This window comes from Triturus cristatus, chromosome 6, assembly GCF_964204655.1.
Source record: "Triturus cristatus chromosome 6, aTriCri1.1, whole genome shotgun sequence".
Classification (NCBI taxonomy): domain Eukaryota; kingdom Metazoa; phylum Chordata; class Amphibia; order Caudata; family Salamandridae; genus Triturus; species Triturus cristatus.
Genome location: NC_140589.1, coordinates 504,830,355 through 504,856,109, shown reverse-complemented (window position 1 = coordinate 504,856,109; position 25,755 = coordinate 504,830,355). Strand labels below are relative to the sequence as shown.

General features: G+C 44.3%; 1 protein-coding gene across 3 annotated transcripts in view; it reads right to left on the bottom strand.

Moving 5' to 3' along the window:
• Positions 1–25,755, bottom strand: part of FAM135A (family with sequence similarity 135 member A) — a 907,387-nt gene that overhangs the window by 409,418 nt on the left and 472,214 nt on the right. For all 3 annotated transcript variants that reach the window (XM_085610912.1, XM_085610915.1, XM_085610914.1), the window contains one exon: positions 7,096–7,169. In XM_085610912.1, coding sequence (XP_085467038.1) covers positions 7,096–7,169 — 74 coding nt within the window. The remainder of the gene's footprint in view (positions 1–7,095; positions 7,170–25,755) is intronic.

Genomic DNA, 25,755 nt, shown 5'->3' with positions numbered 1-25,755 from the left:
GACATCAGAAAGAGGGGCAGAAAGGGGATCCACAGACTTTGCTGTGCACCATGCCACAAACATGTTCCACCGGCAGGCGTATACCGTCTTAGTGGAGGGACGCCTGGCTGCCAGAAAGACATCACAGACTTCGGGAGGAAGATCAAAAGCTGTCAACTGTCGTCGCTCAATCTCCACGCATGGAGGTGGAGGCTGGACAGGTTCGGATGGAGGACCGTCCCCTGCTGCTGCGACAGAAGATCCTCCTAAAGAGGTAGTCGGATCAGGGGATCGCTCGCCATGCTGAGTAGCTCGTGATACCAGTATCTTCGTGCCCAATCCGGAGCCACAAGGATGACTTTGGCCCGGTCACGCCGAATCTTCTTCAGCACTCTGGGCAGAAGTGGTATAGGCGGAAAGGCGTACAATAGACCGCAATTCCACTCACGACGAAAAGCATCGCAGAGCGAGTGCCGCCTTGGAAATTCCAACACGCAGAACTGAAGACTTTGCGCGTTCTCTTCGGTGGCGAATAGATCTAACCAAGGCTCTCCCCACTGCTGAAAGAGACCTTGCACCACGTCTGAGCTCATACACCATTCGTGATCCATCAAGTACCGGTGGCTGAGTTCGTCCGCCCTGGAGTTCAGAGAACCTGCCAGGTGTCCAGAAGCGCAGAGCCTCCTGACATACTGTCCAGGACCCCACCCCGCCCTGTTTGTTTCAATACCACATGGCGGTGGTGTTGTCCGTGAACACCTGCACCACACTTCCCCGGACAGAGGGAAGGAATGCCTTCAGTGCAAGTCGGATCGTCCGAAGCTCCAACAGATTGATATGGAGCTGGGACTCGGCCGGACACCAGAGGCCTCTGATCTCCGCCTTTCCCAAGTGGCCACCCCATCCCAGGAGGGACGCATCCGTCACCACTGTGCGCTCCGGTTGGGGGAGGGAGAGGGATATGCCACTGACCCAATCACGATTCGTGAGCCACCACTGCAATTGCTGTGCAGTGCCCTCCGAGATCTGGACATGATCGGACAGGGCCTGATGTTGAGCCCACTGGAACTTCAGGTCCCACTGCAGAGGTGACACATGCCATCTGGCATGTGTCACCAGCAGGATGCAGGAGGCCATCAGGCCCAGAAGCCGGAGGGTCATCCTGACTGAAACCCGGGACAGAGGCTGAAGGATCGGAATCATAGCCTGAATATCCCGGACTCGCTGCTCGGGAGGATAAACCCGAAACAGCATCAAATCCAGAACTGCTCCAATGAAGGGGAGCTTCTGAGAGGGACTCGGGTGCGACTTTGGCACGTTGTTGAAGAACCTCAGCAAATGCAGAAGGTCGGCCTTAGTCTGAAGGTGGTGGATGACTGCCTGGGGCGAGCCTGCCTTCAAAAACCAGTCGTCGAGGTAAGGGAACCCCTGACCTGCGCAGATGAGCTGCGACCACCACCATCACTTTCGTGAACACCCGAGGGGCGCTGGTAAGGCGGAAGGGGAGCACGGCCAACTGAAAATGCTCCCGGCCTACCATGAACCGCAGGTAACGCCGGTGGGCCGGGGATGTGAAAATATGCGTCCTGCAAGTCCAATGCTACCATCCAGTCTCCAGGGTCGAGGGCAGCCAGGACCTGAGCCAGAGCCAGCATTTTGAACTTCTCCTTCCGGAGGAAGCAATTGACGTTCCGGAGGTCCAAGATGGGGCGCAGGCCCCCTTTGTCCTTCTTTGGGACCAGAAAGTAGTGGGAATAACAAGCACTCCCTACTTCCGGCCTAGGAACGTACTCAATGGCCCCCTTGGCCAAGAGGGCCGTGACTTCTTGCTGGAGGAGTACCAAATGATTCCCCAACATGCGGTGGCACCGATGTGGCATGGCTGGAGGGGAGGACAGAAAGGGAAGGGAGTAACCCCTGCGGATGATCTGCAACACCCACTTGTCCCATGTGATATCGCGCCAGTGGGGTAGGTGGTGTCAGAGCCTGCCACCCACTGGCGTGGAGTGCTCCACAAAGCTCGGATAAGGAAGGTTTGGAGGTAGAAGCAGCGAGAACGGAGGTTGACTGACCCCCACGCTGATTCCCAGACCCGCCCCTGCGGAAACCGCGGCCGCGCTGAAGCTGGCTCTGTACAGGCTTGAGGACGGAACGTGCCTGGGTGCCTCTGCCGTGGCCACGAAAGGAACAAAAACCAGGAGTGGCCGGGATCTTTGCAGAAAGACCCAAGGACTTGGCCGTGGCTCGTGAGTCCTTATAACGCTCCAGTGCACTGTCGGCCTTTTCGCCAAACAAGCGAGTGCCATCAAAGGGCATGTACATGAGCGAACTTCCATTCAGTGTCTCTAGTATTGCAGATTTGTTGGGGCACCACCTTGTAGTTCACTCCTACTCCCCTTATGGTCTTCCATTATTTAAAAAGCATGCTTACTGAATATTACAGAGCTGACCATTTGCTGAAGTTGCGAGGTGATCCTCACCCAGTAAGGTAGCTGGAACTGATGAGCCACTCAAGAACTCACCGAGCTTCCCAGAAGCCAAGCCATATACAGATCTCATTGGAATCCCATTTCAAAGATAACATTTAGGGAGGTAGGAAGATTTGAAGATTTTAATGTGAAGGGTTATGGGTTCTTTCCTAAATTACACCAATGAAACAGTGAGGGATATAACCGGAGTTGCAAAGGGAAGTCAGTCCAGAATCTTGTTCCATAATCCAAAAATGTCTGCTGGCATGTGTTTTCTTTGTAGATCTTTCTGATTTCCAGGTTGATGATGGATGAGTTTCTCTTCGTGCAAATTCAACCGGATTCTATGAGCTCATCCCAGATAATCAGGTTTTCTCTGGAGGAGAGCTTTGTAGGTCATACAGCATATTCTAATTTGGATTCTGGCAGGGAGAAAGATTCAAAGCAAATTTTTAAATCTTCAAAGTAGGACAAAAAGTACGCAACCTTTCCTTGGTTAGTACTTAGTTAAGCAGCTGGATGGAACATTGTCATAAATGCAGCCAAAGAAGAAACTGGAAGACCATTAAGTAGCATTGGCAGGCCTGATTGATTGGTCGAACAAGTTTAACTTGATTCCTACTAACTAGACAGGCTAAAGAAAAGGGATTGGAAAAATCCCAAATATTCTAACTCTCTCTCTAATGGCAGAAAAATGCAACAGAAGAAACAATAACTGCACCTTTGCTTCATAGATCTGAAGGCAACCTGTAGAAAAAACAGAGAACTTGGAACATCCTTGACAGAATGCTAAGAGGCATATTGTTATTCTACTCCCAAACATGTACAAGAATAAAGTTGGGCGATGGCTCCAGATTATCAAGAAAGCTGAATACAAATAAAGGCTTAAAACAAGGATGCGTATTGGCGCCGCACCTCTTTAACCTGCTTATGTCTGACCTGAGGCAACGGCTTTACAAGATCTACTCTCACCCACCGCGATTAAGAAAGCTATCATTATCGCAACTTTCATATGCTAATGGGCCTAACTAAGGTCGGTCTACGAAGGACACTTACTGAAATGATGGAATATATATAAATACTTGGGGTTTTACATGGACAATAAATTAAATCATCAAGAGCAGAAAAACTATATGCCACAGGGAACCAGTGCATTAATTTTCGCCTTTATGACCCTGGCAAAAAAACTGAAGGGCCCGTCCTATAAAACACTGCTCACCGTGATAGAGGCAAAAATGCTGCCAGCAATCGTATGCCAGCATTCTTTTCCAAGGTAAAGACTCTGCACTTTTGAACAAACTGCTCGTTACAACCAACAAAAAGGTCTTCCAGATTCTGCAGTCAGCATCACCAGCGCAGGTGCAACTTGAATTTGGGGTTATAAATTAAACAATAAGGAGAATGTATACTACAATAAAGCTCTGGTATCGACTGAAACACAATACAGCATGTTCACCACTCAATAAATCCCTATGGACGGAACTTGAAAATTATTTTAAAAATCAGTATACAATCAAAATCTCCAAAAAGCACTAACAAATACATGTACTGCTGAGCTATGGAACAACAATCTCCCTTTCTCAACTTTTAAACAAGCCATAAACAAAGCAGCAAAACCCCATTCCCCCCTACTTGACAAAAACACCTTCAGCAATAGATCACACGCTTGGATGGTGATTAAAAATTGTAAGATCCTTGCACGTGCACCTTACTTAAGCATCACATTTTCGGTACATCTAAAAAGACAACTGATGGTCCCATGCTTTGGAAAACTACAGTCGATTGCGGACCAGCCAAGCTCGGTACATAAAGGGCCTACAGTATGCCGACTTTGTGGCAGCAAAAAGGAGGACCTCATCCATTTAATCTGCATATGCCTCAAACTTTATACAGAACAAGACACTTTATTAAGAAATGCCCTAATCATCAGAGTAATAAGGACATGCAGAGCTGCTACAACGCAAGGACTAGATCCACCAGATCCCAGAGTGAACTGCAAGCTGATAACATTTCTCAACCACCACGACCAGGCTCTGAAAACCAAAACTCAATAGAAGCATTGACTTCATCCTTTCAAATTGAAATGGTGTCATATTTTGGCTTTAATGCCTGAAAAAACAAAAAAACAATATGTAAATTAAATACTGCACTAAATTTTGTAAGCTGGCAGTCTTACATCATTTACATCGGAACAAATTATCATTTAATTCATTTAACTGTTACAATACCCTATTTTACTTTTAAATATTTCATTATAAAGTTAAAAAAAAAATAGAAAGTCATGAATCCATTTTTAGATTATCATGTATCACGATTGAAGTTTTAAAGGGTTGTGATTGGCTAAGGACAGCCTGGGAGTCGGGTGTTTCTTGCTTCATGCCTTGGAGTCCAGGAAGCAGGTGTAGAGGACCGAGAGGCAGCGGCGGCAGTACACAGATGCGGTGGCCGACATTGGCTTGAAAAACTGACAAAATATCTGACTAGGAATATGGCTAATTTTTGAATTACTGGACTCTTAGAATCGCTTTCCCTTTGATGCAGAACAAGATTGTCTTGCCTTTAAATTTTGGAACAGAAACATCAGTGTACAAGGATAATACCAGTTTGAGCCCTAAAGAAGTACTATATAAGGGCAAAACGCGTTGGCTACTTTTTGAAGAGTAAAAGAATAAAGGATCATTCAAAATCCACCGCATATGTCCAAGAACATCATTTCTTGTAACTTTTGACCTTATGAAAGACATTGGCCTTAGTAAACTGATCTATGTTTGGGAATAAGTGTGTGCTGATCATTCTTTGGAAATTGTTTGCGAATTTTTTCGCTATTGAGTAATTATGAGGTCTTTTTTCTCTTGATCTCTGCACCACACAAAATAGAATCCCACCAACATAACAGGTGCGGTATTGTGTCAAAGACCTCTTTGTAAATTGTTTAATGGATGTAAGGATGGTTGTATTCAAAAGCCATCATGATATATTTGATGAGAGTTAGGTCCAAATTATCACCATCTAATGCATCCTGTGTCTGAATCTGTGTTTGGAAATCTTAAGGTGAACATAACAATGAGGAACAATAATAATTAGAAAGTGCAGGGAGCTCTAACAAAAAATCATTCTCCCCCTTATGTGACCCTTGCTAGGTCACAACCTCCAAAAAAGCCGCTACTGATCAGCAGTTTATTTTATTTGAAGATAAATCTTTCTTTTATGAATAATCTCTCATTATATATTCTAATTGTGATAATACTTTGCAGGAGGGCATATTTACCACTGTCATTAGCGAACTTCAATAGATTATCATAGGACTCTCTCAACCAAAGCTTTTTTTTTTTACTTAGAGTTTATTCAAAATACATTAGAAGAGAAGATTTTTTGATATGTGGCAATGCCAAGGATCATGAAAGAAGTAACACGAGTGAAAGGGAGAACTGGATGAACAAGTGAATGTATCAATATCGGTGATGGAAGAATTTTCATCCACAACAACTATGGTCCTTAACAAATCCTCCCAGCAAATAGAAAAATTAGTGCTGGCTCCTGTATTTGGGGTTTTCGCATTACCGGAAATTATGTGTGATGAGGTCATTTGCACTATGAAACTGTATTATTGAAAAAGAAGGCACGTGTGCATATTATAGAATAGGTCTAGTTGTTGCAAGCTCTCGCTTTGAAGTGTGGTAACCACAATCTGTGCTTTGCAACTGATCTGGCAGTAGCTTGTAGTCATTTTCCTGTCGTTACCTTGTTTGTGTGTATAGTGTTCTTGCATATTACCTCGCTCTAATTGTCCCCGCTTTGTGAGTTCTTGAACGAGAGGATGCTATTGGTAGCGGTAAGAAGAAAAGAAATATATGATTGGGTGACCCTAACTAATTTAGGACTCCAGAGCTTTGGAGTGCTTCATTTATCGCGACACTGGTTCAAATTAGTGTTATTTTGGAACATTGGTGCATTCTACTGGTTATATTTCATAAGACTTTGGACATTGTTTTTTAGTTGTTTGACGCGGCAAACATTCTTGGGAGATTACCTGGATTCTATGCACAATGATTTCTGGGCTAGACATTTTCACATTCATGTGGTACGCAGTGCTTTAACACACTTCTAGGAACATTTCCTACATGAGGAGTAGAAATATTATTAACATTATGTGTCAATTTTCTCTGCCTAGAATATAACATGTTCATGCTATAAAGGGAGAGAAGACAAGATAAGCCATGGGCATCACCGAAGTATACTAAAAAAGTGACGTATTATATTTAAGATTTCTTATTTTAACAAAGAGACGTATTATTCATACTTTAGAGAACTATAACAAGAAGTCGTACAGAAGCTCTCCAGGGTGCCCGTTCTCTCCTGCTCTTCCGATTACCTTCTCTCCCTTTGACTACCTGTCTAGATAGAGGGTAGGGGACAAGTTCTGGGTGCACGCGGTGCTGTCTCCCTCTATGGTGCTCCTGTGGCATTATGGTATTCTGTTAACAGATCATACTTGCAGCAGCTGTGGGTTATTTGTAGGATAGCTATAAAAAGCTCCATAATCTTTGCCTGATGCGTGGAGACACTTTGATAAATGACAAACTACTAATCTGTACACTGAAGTTCAGTGCTTGGGTCACTTATTGTTTTTTAGCTTTTCATTACTTACTGAAGTTCTTGATATGCAAGGGCGGCTGCTCTTGGATGTTCAAGACAAAAGAATGCCTCTGAAAATCTTCGCACCTAAAACATAAGAAAAAATTAAACCATTCAATGAAATAACTAAATCAATATTCAAACCCTATAACAGAAGTGTATAATAATGTGTTCATAATTGTACAGCCTCTTCATACATAGACCCACACACCTATCCATATATTCACTCAATAAACTTGAATTTAGTTCAGATCAACAACTGGAGGATAAGAGCGTGTATAACATAAAACCTAAAAGGAAACAAATACTAGGACAGGAAATTCATCAGCAAAGGTCTTAATGCAACAGTAACACCCACTTTAACCATGCACATTAATTATTGTCTTCCGTTCCTACCAATAATGTACATGTGAACATTTTCAAAACCTCTCCACCGCACAGTTATAGCAATAAAACATTTACATGGACGTTGATATGGCTATCACCTGGTTGACAAAAAAATACATAATTGCTTGGTTAACCACAACATTTCTATTATACTATTAGCGGCTTGGGTCAATGTAGTTCTTGATTTCTCTAGAATGTAGCAAATGTGGAAGTCAATTTAAAATGCAAACAAAATATACCCGTGTCTATCACAGGCCGGTTATTTATAAGGGCAAATCACAAAGAGAAAGGGAATCCATGACTGTGGATGTGGAGATGAAATTCCACCACAACCAATGCAGTCATGTCGTCCCTGATGTTTTCCTGTTGTCACAGCTTCCTCTGCATCTTTCATTACTGGCACAGTTAGTTGGAGTGCCTTTTCTCAATGAAGCTCTCTGTAGAGGACACCCTTCCTTTGATTTTCACAGCTAGCTGTCTCGAGAGGGTCCTACCCTATGTCGTGATGGTGGCAACATTTTAAAGGGTTCTGGGTACAGAGCTGAACCGGAAATGCCTACTTGCTTCCCAGTATAAATAAATTACAGTAAAGAAGCCCACACAGCCAACCCAGAGTCCAAAGACGCTGACAGCAACTCAAAGCTCTACCACTCGGGCAGAGATAGAGAAAAGGTACCACAAGAATCTACACTTGCAGAGAGAGCTGCGTGGTACCTCTAGTTATTGACCACACTTCCTTCCCCGCGCCAAAAGTTTTACATTTTGTTCATAGGCATCCCTGCTGCCTTGGTGATGGTCCAGCACCCGGGAGGCTTACAACCTAGCCATTTCCAGAGAGACCTGCTTGGTGCTTAGCAAGCACTTTTTGAACCAGTTGCTGTGGGACAGACTGGGTCTGACCCCTCACTTACCAAAATTGGTTCCCCTGAGTGAGGATCCTGTGGGGCCATAGGCTGCATGATGTTCCCATTTTAAGGGACCCAAACAGCCTTACACTGAGCTAGCAGACCGCATTATCTTCCAGATACAGTAACTCTCTTTCCCGATCGACTAGCACTCTCCCCTTGCTTCAGAGGATGCAGATGTACTGTATTGGCGATCGTCACTCAGGTATCTTTGTTTCAGTTTGTTTTTGCTGTTTGTGATCATTAGGATTGCGAAAAGTAGAGGTCTGTGACTTCCATAGACTGGGTGAGTTAGTGACTGTGATGGGTTAGTGGTTGTAAACAGTACGTTTGCAAATATTGCTTGAACCAGTAAATCATTCTAGTAAATATGTTGTGGTGTTCTATTAGTTCTCATTGCAAATGATTTTTATTAGATTATTCAATGCTGTGAAATACAATGCGACAAGCTTTTGTTCACTGTATACATTAGGAGAAATTAATCTAGAAGGACATTACAAAGCATATAATATACAATGTGAATTGACATCAATGCCTCGATTATCTTGGAGATTTTAGTCTTAAAGTTGGCTATGTCAGTTTTGTTACTGTATCAGCAAGGTTGTGTGATCGAAATACATATTTAAGTCCTCCATCATGGAACAAGAGGAAGTTCATAAAGATGGGAAACTCCAACTTGGAGGGGGGAAACAAAGAGAAATATATGCGAGGATAGAACGGATAGGCGGAAGAAAGGATTAGATCTCATGTGTGTTCCAGTTTGTGCAATCATTTAGTGATCGGCAATAGAGAATAATGCTTATAACCAAGTGCCCTGATTGTAACATTGTACTGTGCTTCATTGCAACTTTACTGTGCACCAATTTGGTGTACTTTTTTATATTTGGTTATGATTCCTACTGTAAACTTATTTGAATATGTTGTGATATTAATACCTACTTTTGTTAACGTACCACTGGCTGCATAGCCACATCTTTATTGGAAATGCTATCATTAGGTTGTACTGAACCTCCATTTCATTCTATACCATCCACTTTGAGCTAGACCTTTACTGCTCATTTGCGTCTACTAACATAGTCCAGTAGGCTTAGTGTGGCAACTTTCCAAGGCAGGTCAAATATTCAGAGTTCTCGTTACAAGGAAAAAGCAGGGCTCCCACTTTTGACTGGTGGTCCAGAGAAATAGGCCAACAGGAATAATGAATATATTGACTTGAGCAGTGGTGACAACCTTACCCGACACGAACCTGTTTGTCACCACAGTCTTTATTGATTATTACTAATAAATATCCACTCTAGGACACAGAAGAGTCCCCACAAGGAACAGGAAGTGCCCCAGTGACATAAAGACAATGAAATGCAATAGTAGGTAAGGAAATTGCTTTGTCAGATCGATAACTATCTGCAAGGAGGATAACAATGGTAGTTCATAACCACCTTTAAATAACCGATAACGAGAATAGTCTGAAAAGCAAGAAATTACAAAGTACAAAACAATATTTCCTCACAACTCCTTAAGCAAGGCGTACTATGCAAAAAGTAAAGAACCTAACAATAACGCCAACAGAAAGTTTTGTGAGACAGGGCAAATCCCGTAAGCACTGTGCCAAAGAATATGCCATCACAGAAAATGAAACTAGGCCATAAAGCACAAAACCAATGTAATGTCATCTTGAAACCCTATGACTCTCAGAAAGCAGTAATGCCAACAAAAGTGCTTCTCAGCAGTTGGTCATCCCAGTGATCTCAAACAGGGTACCATTATTATGTTTCCCTATGTAACACAAATATAGATATACTACTGAAAAAAACTAAAGGCCAAAGTGACTTTATAGCTATGTGAAAAGATCAGTACCATTTAAAATGAACAAACCCACTGAAATTCATCAGTTATAGTTATCTTAGGTAACTGTAACTCGTGCCCTAAAGTTGCTATAGATTGCACCCCCACCATGCAAAATGTGGTCATCAATGATGTCATTTCAGATGTGAGCAGTGATGTTATCAATGATGTCATAGAACATGTCATGTGTGATGTAATATTTGAGGTAATTAGCAATAAATTGGGAGTATGCGAGTTATAGTTACTTATTATTACACTTATTTGTCATTACTATAACTGGTGAATTTCAGTGTTTTTGTTAGTTTAAAATAGTGCTGACATTTTCACTTCACTATAACACGTTTGCTCCTACCCGGCATACAGGCCCCAAGGGATAGGGTCCCTGGGGCTATAGTTTGGCTCGGGGAGAGGGACCGCCCCGACCCCTCCCCATCCTTAAAAAAAGATGGGGCCCAGAGTATGGGTCCCTAGGGTTGAAATTGTCTCACAGAGGGGGGCATGCCCACTCCCCTAAACAAAAAAAATCATATGGAGCCTGAGGGAAGGAATCCATTGGTGCCAAAATCCACTCCAGAAGGTGGGGGCGGCATGCCCCCCCTCATTAAAAAAAAAGGGCAGGCCTTTTGGGAAGGTGTACCCGGGGCCAAAATGGACTTGGGAAGGGGGCCGCCCCCCCCCCCCCACAAAATAACAACTCGGCCCAACATGGGGGCATTTATTCAAAAATAGCAAGAGCCTGCATCTTGTTTTTCATTTTACCATGGATTCTCCGTTTTAAAAAATAATGTTTTGGGCTCCGTGCAGGCTATGGAGATATCCCTACAATTCACACAAATATGCTTTTTTAAAACTTTTTATACAGTACAGGAGACTGAGCCCTAAAAGGCAGCCGCCACATCTGTGTTGATGTGGTGGCAGCCAATCAGATCTTTTCCTAAGATCTGTTGGCTTCAGGAATCCTGCACGGCATGAAATATACAACATTTTTTAACCTTAATTACTCAAAAACTACTGAACAGATTTACACCTAATCACAACAAGCATTTGCAATGCAATAGGTCTCGCATTTACGTGAGTTTAAGCTATGGGCATTGTAAATGACAATGCCTTTTATTTGTTTTAGAAACGAAAACGAAAACAAAAATAAAAGGCATTGTTATTTGCAATGTCAACAGCACATACTCGCGTAATGCGAGACCTATTGCATTGCAAATGCTTGTAATGGCAGGGCCCTTGCACAGAGCTTTCTTCTCGCAGTATTCAATCATCGCTTGCTTCGTGTGACTGTTTCGTTAGAATAGCAGAACGAAGGTAAATAATAAAACGAAGAATGCATTGCAAATGCTTGTTGGTACAGATACAATCAACGAGCAATTTAAACGCTGTAAGAATGCTGCAGCGAGGCCTTCTGCGACAAAGGCTAGCGAAGCAGGTATGATGAGAACTTTGTCAGGCACAGAAGACATTTCCAAGGCAATTAGTATATAATAGAATAACTCGGTGTTGGAGTAGGTGATAATGACATTTGCAGTGGATTTCCTCACAGTTTGCATTGGCGTTGCTAAGTCCATTCCGTGAATTAATCTTATTGAGAAGGCAACACATATACCATTGCTTGTCATCTCGGTCCGCAGCTGCTCACTCGCTCCCTGACTGATCTCATCATCTGATACTATCATTCCAACCCAGGTCCAGCCAAAGTGCTAAAGCAACACAGGGAAGGCTGGCATATGGTGAGCACTTTTGTGGCCGCTTTGATGTTCTCAGTGGCCGCGTGGCTCACTGAGAACATCAAACCGGCCGCGAAAGTGATCAGCAGGCTGCCAAATGGTGCGCGCGCCCGGCGCACATGCACTGTAGTTGGCGGCCTGAAAAGCACTCGTTTGCACTTCCAAATCCCGCTTTCTACAGCTCTCGCCAGAGCAGCGCTAAAGCGCTGGCTCAGGCGAGACCTAAAAACCTGTTGGACTCTCTGAGAGACTTGGGTTTCCAGCCATCGAGAGCTTGCGCAGTCAACCAATAGGAAACAAGCGTTACTGCATACATTAGGGCATTTTCATACATTCGGAGAAAAAAAAGTATGCTGTCCCCGAAAATGATTTTTATTATGCGCATACTTGGCACGATTAAGCCTTCGAGGTCTCGAATTACAAGGCGTGTTGTCCTCATGCTAATGTGCACTTGGGCATAAACAAAAACCTCTCAATTCGATGGAAAATGCGGCAGAGAACGCAGATCTCGGCTCTGCCCAGTCGGGTCGCTGTTGAAGTTCTATCTGAAGGTATCAGGGCGCACCGACGTTTTAGAGTCCCACGGCGTGCCTCCGTGTTCGCCTCTCGTCTGATGCAGGTGATGCTGACACCCACCGCTCCACAAAGGGCTTCCCCCGATCGGAGTCCTGCAACGACCCCGTCCCCAGACTGGTATATTCCGTTGGGAGATGCAGCCGAGCACCCCTTCGCTCGATGCCGTGTGAAGTGATTTGATCACAAAGTCCACGTGAGGAAAAATAGGCACAGTGGTGGAAGCCCTTCTCGGTTAATTAAGCAAACTTTGAAAATCGTTATAAACGGGGGTGAGCTCCTGGGCGTCAGGTCTTAGAATAATGCTGCTATGGAGGTTGTGTGTGAATCAGTACTCCTAAATCCGAGCCTCTTCTTTCCACCTGGACCCTCACACAGAGAGGGGAAGAGACACACCAGCGGCCTGTGTAGGGCACCGTACCCGTCAGCCGGCTTCTGCTGATTGTACCAGAGATTAAAAGAAAAGTGCAATTGAAACAGACTCCAGTCAGCCTGCAAGACCCAGAAAAGCTGCTAGAGTTTGGGGGCAGTGGGTTATCTTAGTGGTGCGTTAAATTGTTTTTAATTAAGAAAGTTCCCGTCAGTAATGGATATCAGCGCATGTGTTGGTTTATATACTATCATTAGTGAAATTGAGGCATGGGTTTTAGGATTACGTTTGCATCGCTCACACACAAGCACAATGCCGGTGAATCTTTGCAGCAGGAGCACGAGTCCTCTGAGCTAGCTAGCCTGTTGTTTACCGACTCTTACCTATGGCCAGTATCTGGTTTTAAATTGGGTATTTGTATAGACCAACGTAGGAGTAGAGGGGGTTTGTTTAAGCTCTGGTTTCTTGAAATGGTTTTTGGTGGATGGTCTGAAAATGCCGGGAGGTTCTTAAGTGTTGTTATGTTCTTCATACCTATGTTAATTCTCATTTGAGACCGCAGTGAAAGCACAAAAATCTAGCACAATTGAAAGAAAATCTCAAAGTATTCTAGTTGATACTCGGAAGGCTGGCATATGGTGAGCACTTTCGCGGCCGCTTTGATATTCTCAGTGGCCGCACGGCTCACTGAAAACATCAAAGCGGCCGCGAAAGTGATCAGCAGGCTGCCAAATGGTGCGCGCGCCTGGCGCACATGCACTGTAGTTGGCGGCCTGAAAAGCACTCGTTTGCACTTCCAAATCCCGCTTACTATAGCTCTCGCCAGAGCAGCGCTAAAGCGCTGGCTCAGGCGAGACCTAAAAAGGACGCTTTCTAGACCAAGATTCAGCTTTCTGTCAAAGACGGTGTAATTCCGTTCTGCGTTTTTTGTGCTATCTCTGTTCAATTTCCCAATGGGAAAATGCATTTTGGGACTCCCCCACTATTTCACGACCCCCTCTTCATGGAAAAATAAATATATATATCTTGCTCCCGTATATTCACTGAAAAAACCAAAGGTTAACGTAAAGTGATAGTTAGGTGAAATTTCCGTAACAAAATAACATTATAAACTCTGAAAAGCACTGAAATTTACCAGTTATATTTACGAAACTATAACTCAATTAATCAATCAATCAGGGGTTTTAAAGCACGCTACTCACCCGGAGTGTCTCAAGGCGCTGGGGGCTGGAGGGGTGTGTGGGGGTGTTGTGAGTTTTGGGGTGCGAGCAGCTTTGTAGGTAATTCAAAGAGTCAGGTCTTGAGGTCCTTTCTGAATTGATGCAGTGTCAGGCTTTGTCGGATGTGGAGGGGGAATTCACTCCAGGTCTTGCCCGCCAGGTAGGAGAAGGATCTGCCACTTGCTCTGGTCCTGTTAATGCGGGGGACCGTGGCTAGGGCAAGGTCGGTAGAGCCAATGTTCCTCCTGAGGTGTGGAAGGAGATTCGTTCATTGAGGTATTGGTGTCCAGTGTTGTGGAGGGTTTTGTAGGCATGTGTGAGCAGTTTGAAGGTTCTTCTTTCGACTGGGAGCCAGTGGAGGTCGCAAAGGTGTGGGGTGATGTGGCCATATCATGGGATGTTGAGGATAAGTCCGGCTGCGGTGTTCTGGATGGTCTGGAGTTTGCAGAGGAGTTTTTGTTGACTCCAGCATAGAGGGCGTTTCTGTAGTCCAGCCCGCTGGTGATGAGTATGTGGGTAACGGTCATCCTGGCGTGGGGGGGATCCATTTGAAGGTCTTGCGTAGTATGCAGAGGGTGTTGTAGCAACTGGAGGACAAGGCGTTGATCTGGCGGTTCATAGTCACTGAAGAGTCGAGTCTCATGCTGCGGTTGCGTGTGTGGTCAGTTGGGGTGGGAGGGTTTCCGAGGGCGGGGGCCCACAACGTGTTGTCCCAAGTGGAGGGGATGAAGCCAAGGATGAGGACTTCTGTTTTAGGGCATAACTCATCCCCTAAGGTAACTATAACTTGCAAAGCGGTACAAAAGGGGGTGGTGATGGACGGAGCATCAGAACCAATCAAACACTCACACCCAGTCAACAGATCTGGGTTTGATCCATCACCGTTCTTTAGCCCACTCTGCCACCCCAGTTCAGACATGGCCATATGCAAATCAGTCTGACCCTGTGCCTCATGGGAACAGCCCAGCCCGAACTGCCAAGCCATTCCTTCCCTGGACCAGAAACAAGCTTCCTAGGACCGGTTTCTGGCATTTCAGCCATCTTCAGCCAGGCTTGCTTGAATCCAGTGGCAAAGTGAGCAAGGGACTCACGTCTAAGCATACCCTGCCAACTTATGGCGAACAAAGCGGTACAAAAGGGGGTGGTGATGGACGGAGCATCAGAACCAATCAAACACTCACACCCAGTCAACAGATCTGGGTTTGATCCATCACCGTTCTTTAGCCCACTCTGCCACCTCAGTTCAGCCATGGCCATATGCAAATCAGTCTGACCCTGTGCCTCATGGGAACAGCCCAGCCCGAACTGCCAAGCCATGCCTTCCCTGGACCGGAAACAAGCTTCCTAGGACCGGTTTCTGGCATTTCAGCCGTCTTCAGCCAGGCTTGCTTGAATCCAGTGGCTTGGCAGTTCGGGCTGGACTGTTCCCATGAGGCACAGGGTCAGACTGATTTGCATATGGCCATGTCTGAACTGGGGTGGCAAAGTGGGCTAAAGAACGGTGATGGATCAAACCCAGATCTGTTGACTGGGTGTGAGTGTTTGATTGGTTCTGATGCTCCGTCCATCACCACCCCCTTTTGTACCGCAACTATAACTTGCACCCTTGCCATTCACTGTTTTCTCATCAATAATTTCACTACAAATGTTGGTGATATTATAACTGATACTACACAGAGGAAGATTTAGAAGGAGGATCCTAGGGAAAATTTTAAAGACCTGCACAGGATTACATCCCCAATTCTATACATCAATAAAGTTAACAAAATCCTTGGGTCTGTTCTAAGAGAAAAAAGACCTCATGCCCCAACAAACCATGGGTTTCTCTCTGATCAGGTTTTTTCTCTCTTTGTGACTCTTGCTTGCCTATCTTTACAATCAGCTTGTGGTTTTTAGACATTGTGAATACAGTATCACTGACACAAACACCCTCAATACATTTCGGTGCCGCCGTCCCTGAGATGTTGCCAGGTTGAGGTGAAGCAATTTACCCAGATATTGCGGGTAAGCATAACTTGTTGTTTTCATTGTTTTTACACACGTGGTGTAGTATGTAAGGAGAGGAATCTGTTGACCCTACCTACATTGTTTGTTTTTGTGTGTTGTAAGCCACTGACTTCATCTCATGTACTTATGTATCTGTTCCTATTAGGTACAATCACCTTTCTGAGAACAGGAACCGGAAGCACCTATGGTTCCGTATTTGATTCTAAATTTATTTTTGTATCACATAAGCAGCAGCATCATCTTTGAGGTCCTGACGAAAGGCTTGCCAGATTGCGGGGCATCATGGCTGAAACATGTTGACCACTACATTTCATCTCACACAAGCGGTTTAAATCCATAATGCAGGTGCACTGTTTTTAATCCTGGCAGCGAGAACATACAAATAAAGCATGTATTGTGCTCTCTCTAGCTAGTTTTATCATCACTCCCCTCATGTTTAATAAATTTTTGCGCTGCGCCCTCACCTACACTATGTGCCTCATTTGGTGGATTTAGAATACCCGTGCAGAGTAGACATCAAAACATCCCTGTGCTCCTCCATCTCAGAGAGGGGGTTGTAACCCTCAGAGGAACTAGGTTTTCCTCTGAGAGGAGAATCCCAAATGTTTAAGCGAGCCACCTTTGACGGGTGAGGGATTTCGTCCTTAAAGGGATTATCCCACATTTAGGTCTGTGTGATATTGTCAGTGTCTTCTTCGCCTTTCTCTTAGAACGGACCAAAGGATTTTGTTTACTTTATTGATATTATAAATGATGCCATAGGAGATGTCATGAGAGAAGTAATAAGTGGAGTAATTAGCAGTGCAAGGCGAGGGCATGTTTTAAAGTTACCTTAAGGTACGAGTTATAGTTTCTTGAGATACCTATAACTGGTGCATTTCGGTGGCTTTTAGAGATTAAAACGTTACATTGTTACTTGCTGAACAGGTCACCTAACTGTAAAGTTACTTTAACCTTTGTTTTTTTCAGTGAATTTCTATGTTTTTAAAAAAATGTAAAATAATATTGAATTACCATACGTAAATCCAACCAACCGCCGAAGGCCGTCCGCTGCAGGGGGTTGGTGGGGGTAAACTTCAGCCAAACCCCTTAAGCAGCCAGCTACACACTGCATAGGGCCTTTGGTTGTGCATGGCGGGGGGAATTGGCCACAGGGCCTGGCCTGCGGTCAACCTTCAACATTCAGCTAATTCCACACTGTGCATGGCCTCTGGTCACGTGCGTGGGGCCTTGGCCGCAAGCCCTGGCCTATGGCCAACAGCTTCAAAGGCAGGCAGCCCAATGTTGCACAGGCCTTTGGCCATGGGCATCGAGGGTTTAAACACAAGGCCTGGCCCCATGCCCCCGAGCCCTATTAGGGCCTTGGGACCCCATTTGCCAAGGTACCTTTTGTCATTTATTAGAGGGGGGTGGGGGTGGCCCCACCCCCAAGCCTTTTTTTTTTTTAGGACAGTGACCCCATTGCCATTTATTTTATTAAAAGGGGAAGGGATCACATGCCCCCCCCACCCAAGCTTTACTAGGCCCTGGGAACCCCATGCCTCAAGGTCACTAGTTAAAATAAAGGGGAGGGTGCCACAGGGCCCCCACCCGAGCAGTTATAGTCCCTGGGTAACTACCTTGTGTCCCGCATTACTTACTGGTGGGTGCCCTGGTGTGCATCCACTATATGATCATTGGGGGTCAGGGAGAGCCACAATACCCCCGGAGTCACAGACGGCTTCCAGCATGCAGTAGGAGCTGGCATTGTTCCCTCCAGCAGGGTGCAACTAATTATGCTGCTCCCGCTAGGTGGGAGCAATATATTTATCTGTTTGCCTGCCCGTATCAGTGCGGGCAGGGAAACAGATCAAAGTCTGCTCCCAGCCAGCAGAAGCATTTTCAAAGCTACCACCGGCTGGGATCAGACTTTGTGTTTGCTACCACGTGGTGGTAGTTTTGAAAATGCTGCCGCCATGCGGGCGCAAACACAGGTTTCCCTGCCCGTGCTGGTGCAGGCAGGGAAACTGCTGTGTCCGGGGTGGTCTCCTCTGAACACAGCAAGTGAGTCGCTCTCAGGGAATGGGGTCCTTGGGGGCCATGCAACCCCCCTCTCATTTACAAAGTTTATTGGCCAAGGGTGTGTGGTCCCCAGGGCATTTAGAGGCTCCGGGGAGGAGTGGGGGGGCAGCACGCCCCTCTCCCCTCAAACAAATATGGTAGGCCCCAGGGGATGGGGTCTCTGGGGCTGAGAGCGGCACGGGGAGGAAGCCGCGTGCCCCCTCCCCCCCAAAAATGTTAAGCCCTGGGCAAAGGGCTAACCAGGACTGTAAGCAGTCTGGGGAGAAGGGTTGAGTGCCCATAGCCCCTTAAAAATACATCAGGTCCTGGGGCTGAAAAGGGGCCACGTCTGACCCCTCCCCCCAAAAATAACATGCTTTGTCCCCCTGGCACACCCCAGGGTTTTAAAGAAGCAATGGAGATCACTACTCTTTTCTGAAAAAGAAATTGCAGCAGATTTGTAGATCCACTGCAAATTTGAGGCACATTTTATAAAATTAAAATATTTTTAACCCCAGCTGAGTCCCTCTGGGACCCCACCACAAGGCATAGGGGGGTCAATGTATCTGTAGCCTGCTCCCTTATGTCTTTTTTGTGGTTTTTTTTTTAGGAGTTCTGAGTCCTAAGATGGGCGCCACCACTTCCTAATTGAGGTGGTGGCAGCTAATCAGATCTCACTTTGAGATCTGTTGGCTCCACGACGTGAAATCATTTTTTTAATCCCAATTTCTCCCAAACTACAGAACAAATTTACACCAAAACACAAAAAGCTCCCTTTCTGGGCCAATATCTAGCTTTCTGCTAAATTTGGTGTAAATCTGTTCAAAGGTTTGGGCAGTAGCTGCGTCTAAAATTCCAACAGAATAATGAACCCTGGAGAAAGCGCTTTGGGTCCCCCCTTTTTCTTGGGCCCCATTTGATGGATCACTTTGAAACTTTCCATGAGCAAACTAGTAAAAAAGTAGCACTTTAATAAAAAGTTTCATTGAGATTTGTCACACGGGGTCAAGGTTAATATATATATTTCTGGCTTGACTGGCTTTGAATCCCTGTCCCATCCTATCCTACTTGGCATCAATTCTGGCTTGCGTAATGTTTGTGATCACGTACTCGATTAACGATTTATTCTTCACAAGTGACTTAATTTGTATTTATTGCTTTGTTTCTCTCCAGCCACCTAAGGCTTACATGCCCACCATTTTCAGCCCTTGTTGATTTTCTTATTCCTCTATTGCATAAAATCTTTGTTTGGGTTCAAACGATTCCGAGAGAATGGTGGAAGGGCTGAATTTCTAAAAAGTATCTTTGGGATGTAAATACCTTAACCAATTGAAAGCCCCTTTGAAAGAGTCATTCCTATTGTTGAGGCAGTTTTGGACGTTGTCATTTAACTAGACTATTTCTGTCTATCTCATTTGGAATCTAGTGAGTACCAGATCTACCTGTAGAAGTCCAAAGCATACCAACCCCAAGAATAAAGAGGCATTAATGTTATAAAGATTGGTTGTAGTCTAGAAGTCTGGTTTGCAAATCCTTATCATCGGAACAGAGGCTATGAATCTTGAAGGACTTGAAATAGGCTCACTATCTGGACACCATGGAATGTGTACTGATAATGTGGCATGAAGGGGGCATCCTGGAAAGAAAGCTTTTGGAAAAGATTTTGGAAAAGCTTGGATCCAGGAGATACTACAAAAGGCACTGAAAAAAGAGCTAACTGATCTTAATTTTTTTCAAAACAGGGAATATAAGGATCTTCTTCAGAAGCCGACTGTAGAAACCTAAACGCATAGTTTTCTCATTTCAAGTAATTAAAAAAAAATAAGAAAGACAAACAGTCCACCTCCCCCATGTTCCATATCCACAGGATGAGATATCACTGCAGTTACCACTATCCAACTGTATAGGTATACATATAACGGGTTTCCACCTGAAACCAACTGTTTCATCTCCTATTTCAGCCAGAGACTCAGGGCGTCCCTGCCATCAAGGTATCCCCAACTAAAGGCATACACAGACAAAGGTGCCACCAATTATAGCCAGTTCAGTCAGGAACAACTTTTGGGCCAGAACCCCAGTTTATCTGCAACCACAGCAAGCACCAACAAGGTAAGACTTTGACGTGGCTCGCTAAGAACCCCTCATTAACCACCCTATTTTATTGACAGCCACTGGAGGAGGTTGACACTCAACTCTAGTCCCCATCCCCAAGTTAAAATCTTTTCAAGAAAACAATTTGAATAGCCACATTCCAACTGAAACATGCCAGTGGAAGCTGAAGCCTTCAGCACCATGATCTTCTGAAGACCTCTCTGATAACAAATGCTCCATCCTCAGTCAAGATCGAAAATTATCCCTCTGGTGACCTCACACTACCAAAGTCGCTCCCTGTAACACTCAGTCACATCAGCCAAAGCCAAGTACTGTACCAACACCATGAATCTGCTGACAAACCAGAGTGCTCTTCAAGACAGTCAAGAACTGTATAAATCCCCTACCACCCAGTATCATACTCCACAGCCAACTGCAATGCCCACAAACTCTACTTCAGTGAAAACAGATCCAACAGCACATGGATAACACCAAGACTACTTTCCTCTCAGACACCCAGCACTCTGCAGCAATGCATCCTACAATAGTTATGCTGCAATCCAGTCTCATGCAACCCTAACCAATATCCTCAAATCCAACTCCCATGAAGTCGATTTCCTCATCCTTCATCAAACTCCTTCATAGCCCTGGCTGAAGAAGGCTCTCACCACTATTTATCATCATTAATTGACCTCAGTCAAGGCTTCTTCCTTGCAGCTCTCAAGACTGACCGGATCCTCCCACTTTTAATGAAACCAACACAAGACCCTGATGACCTTGCCAACTACCATCTCATCACTCACCTACCCTTCACGGCAAAATAATTGAGCAAGTATTGACAAACCCAACAGGTCTGGCTATAATGGGCTAGGATATGCAGAGTATAACAGCATGAGAGACAGAAGAGAGAGACAGCAGGAGTAAAGAAAGAGGGTGTTAATTGTTAAGTAGTCCTTTGTGCAGTTCATTGTAAGTCCTTGAAAGGAGGCAGAAGGATACATTCAATGGCTTGAGATGAGGGATGATTCCTCCACAGGGTTGAGCAAGGAATGGTTAGTAAAACCTCAAAGCAAAGTCTGAAAGAAGCTGATTGATGAAAGCCAATGGTTTAAAGGGATAGACCCAAAGCCCACTCTATTTATATTGTAAGCAGTAGGTCTGTGTGACTACTGCACTGCCAAATCCAAAACGCTGATGTATTTCACACAAACCTCCAAGACCACATCGGCAACAACCATCTCCTGCATGACTATCAATCTGACTTTAGATCACACTGCAGTATCTACCTTTCATATCCTAGAAAATGCCATCCTGACCACAGATAACGATAACTTCTGCCTCCTGTTATTGCTGGGCCTTACAGTTGTGTTCAACAGCATAGATTATCCCATATTCGTCAACATCCCGAAGTCTCCAATGGAATTAATTGACAACATCCTTCACTGATGCTCCTCTTCCATATCAAACCAGTTTCTTCAAACAAGCAACTCCAGAAAATCCCCATCACCTGTGTAGTTCCCCACAGTTTCATTTTGTCCCACGCTGTATTCAACCTCTTCATGGAAGCTACTGGAACTCTACTACCTGTTAACAGTAATAAAAGTCCCAAATATTCGGATGGCACAACTCTTTAAAAGTTTCCTCCGCTTCAGATATACCTCAAACACTCTCTGCAACCCACTCAGACTTAGAAGCTCAGCACCTACTTGAAGCACAACCCACCAAATCCGAATTACTAATATTCACCAAAAACAAGCAATTAATAGTCCAAATCTAGCTGGACGGTTTCACACTCACAACTTTCACTCAAATTCACCCTGGACAATAACCTCACTTTCAAACACCACATCACCAACAATCCAAGACAGACACTGCTATGTATACCACCTGACTGACGGAGGTAGCGGCACTGGAGGGGTTTGAGACTGAGTATCTAATTGGTATATCAAAATTAGAAGATCTAACGGAACACCACACACCTGAAGTCTTTTGATAAACTTGCAGATAAATTAAATTTTTTAGATTCTAAAATTGGAGGCATGCTCACGCTATACATAGGCCAAAATTAAACACACTACTCGAATACAATCCTCTGGAGTCAAAGATCGCCACAGAAACCCTAGAGAATAAAGGGATATCACAGATTTTTCCTGGTGATCAACCCCCCTGAATACACGGAACCACTCAGAGCATACTGGGAAGGGGACATTGGACCTCTTGAAATTCACAAATGGACTGAGGAGAATAAGGCTCCCAGAGAGTTTGCCAATTTGGCACACCTAAAGCAGATACTGTTCAAATACCTACATAGATAATATTATATGCCAATACGCTTGCATAAAATGAGTACACACTTATTTCAAAATGCCCGAGAGTCAATGTAGATCCTTACAACTTTTATTATATAGTGTGGGCCTGTGCACATATATAAGAAATATTGTGTTAGCATTCAGCTGATAGTTGCTCGAGTCCTTATGGTACCAATTATATTCAAAGCACAGACTTCACTTTTGAGACTAGCAGAGGAGGGGGCACGCAGACAACACAGACTGATGGTGATTGGCCTATGCTGTTTTATTTTTTAATTTAGTTTTTTTAGATTTTGCATATAAAACTCCACAAGATAACATAATGATACAACTGCACCACAGTCTAGCACCACTGCAGATTCATAATACTAATACATTACCCCAGGACAGCAATGAAAACAAGATACAATCATCATATTAGAGGGGCACCCTCTTTTCAACTGAGCCAACCAATCATTTCTAGGTCACAGTGCTTAAAAAGTGAAAATGGTTCAGCCACTCACCGCAAATATTTGTATGTTTTACTGGGTAATCCCTTGCTTTACACATGCCTCTTCAGCCACTGCACGGATATTCATGCCTCTATACTACTCGTCAGTAGGGGGGCAAACCAAGCCCACCAGTGTCACTCTGTATCTCTTTAACTAATTAACAGGCCAATAAATAGCAGTGTTTGCTAAACCCGTCTATCCCTTCATCTGACATTATCCCAAAGCAGGGGGACTCTTGAGGGTCTTTAGTGAGTGACTTCCTGCAGGCCTGTGCAAGCTTGCTGGGCATTCTAGACCAATGCGACTGGATTACCGGGCACTCCTACATGGCATGGAAAAAAATACCCACACCCAGGTGGAACCTGAGGCATGTATCATCATTAATTATTCCCATCCTCTGCAGCCAGGCGGGTGTGTAGTATATTCAGTCAAAAAATTGTAAAAGGAGTAAGCAAGCTGATATAAGCAGCTGACAACAAGCCATTTTAACTTCTACCCAGTCCTCATCTAGGGGCTCAGTTGCCGTTCCCATTATCTTTTAGGGCTATAAGGGAGTCAGTGCTATTAACCACCAATGCCATATAAACACAAGAGAAACATTTAGCCTCTTTTTGTCTAGAGCTAACTTTAAATCACGTGGGTTAAAATCTGTAACTGCTGGAAGGTCAGCTCTGTGTTCTTCTAACGAGTGCCTGATGTGTAAATATTGGAAGAACTGTGATTTGTGCAAATCAAATTCTGTCCACAGCTGCTCGAATGACTGTGACTCGTCTCCCATACATCTTCTACTTTGGATATTCCAAACGTGTGCCAGACACCAAAACCAGTGAGTCGGGCCACCAACAGCAACTATGAACAGTGCAACAGATGAGTCTCTTGTGTTATTAGTGTATGCCAACCCATCATCTTCTCAGTCAACACACCAACGGGATTTTGGTGACTGGCAGGAGGACCAGTGTGAGTCTCCCACTATACCTTTGCAACAATAAATGGGTAATGCTCCTGGTTTCCATATTGAGGCTAAAGGTCGGATCTGATGTCTGTGAACAGCCATTAATTTATGGTGATTAGTTGAGCAGCCCAATAATAAAGCTTGATGTCGGCGAGTCCTAGACCCCCAGCTTAGGGAGACTGTAAACATTTGCTAAAGCAAAGCGGAAGGCCCCTCGCCATAGATAATTCAAGATTTTGGATTGCAGCAAAGTAAAGAATCTATCAGAGAGGGAGAAGAGATAATTTGACAATTGGCATGTACTGTCTAATTGTGAAAAGGGACATTGCTCACTTATGGCTGGTTAACAACATACCACATACTTAAGAGTGCCAGAGAGAGAAGGACAGATGTGCACAACTGGAACAAGAAGTATATTGAATCCAAGGTTGCCTGATTAAGTTCGAGTAAATATTGCCCCCCTGAATTCGATTTTATAGACAGGACTAATTATATAAATGCAAAAACCTGGGGTCACTGTTCCTAGTTAGGAAACGAGAAAGAAAGGAGTTTTTATCAAGGTTAGAAACATTTTAGAGTGGCAGTCATTAAGACTGTTTCATGTTGCCTTCACACATCCAGAGGAATGTCAGGCTTCATCATAGGACGATTGCGCCTCATTGGGCCAGCCCTTCAATGCCCTACAGGTTCCCCGAAGGGTCACTTTGGAGGAGATCTTTTGCTTTTATAGCCTTATGATGAGTGCAAAAAAATGTGGGGTAGTGTTGGGTGTGCTTTGATGTCAATCAAAACTGATTAGGGATATCACTGAACTGTTAATATCTTGATTCTCCTCAGATTAAAAAACCTTTCTAGGTCAGTGGTACTGATGGGGTGTTAAAGTACCCCAGTAGCTTGTCGTTTGTGCCCGTAATTAGGGTAAAGTGCGAGTCAACATGTTTCGCGGCCCTGGTGGTCAAAAGGATCAGTGGCTCTTCTTCAGGACAAAAATAACGGATGACTCTTCCTACCCCACAATTGTCGATTCAAGTGTCCTATGGGTGGTACCTAATTGTTTCGGTGTTGCCTGTTCAACCTGTTAGGAAAGAAAATAGTATGACAAACAGATAGGCATGTTTCTGACATAAGATCGTCTTATTAACCTGAATGTCCCTTCAAGTGGAAGAGAATGTGTGTCTGGAGCTGAAATGGCTTCCAGACGTAGATAAATAAATGCAAAACACATACAACGTTAAAGAAAGTAGATCAAATAGACATCCTGTAGCATACATGCAAATACATCTCATTAGAGTGTTGAGAACAAATGAGGTATCAGCCTTAAATAGTAAAGTTGGTGCCACTGTGCAGCTAACACATATTGCCTAGTGAAACAAATAGACAATGCGCAGCATAAATACAAGTACATCTCATTTTGTAATGGCGTGTCATAAAAATTGGGCTATCAGCCTTGCTAGTAAAGTTGGTGCCAGTGTGCAGCTAATATCTATTGCCAAGTGGAGCAATGAACTGTTTGTGCAAGTCACATGCCACTGTAATGTGCGTGAACATATCTAAAAAGTGGTTGCGGCATCGTAACACGGGAGCATGATCATGTTCCACTGAGTCCCTGGTTTACATGTCGGGATAGTGGCAGTCTTACCTAAGACTGTAAATCAAGGTGCCCCCTGGGATGAGGCAGAGGTGCAGCTTTATTTTACAAAAAAGAGCTATGTAAAATAGTAAGTGTGTCTCATAAAAGAGCACTTTTTCTTAAAAG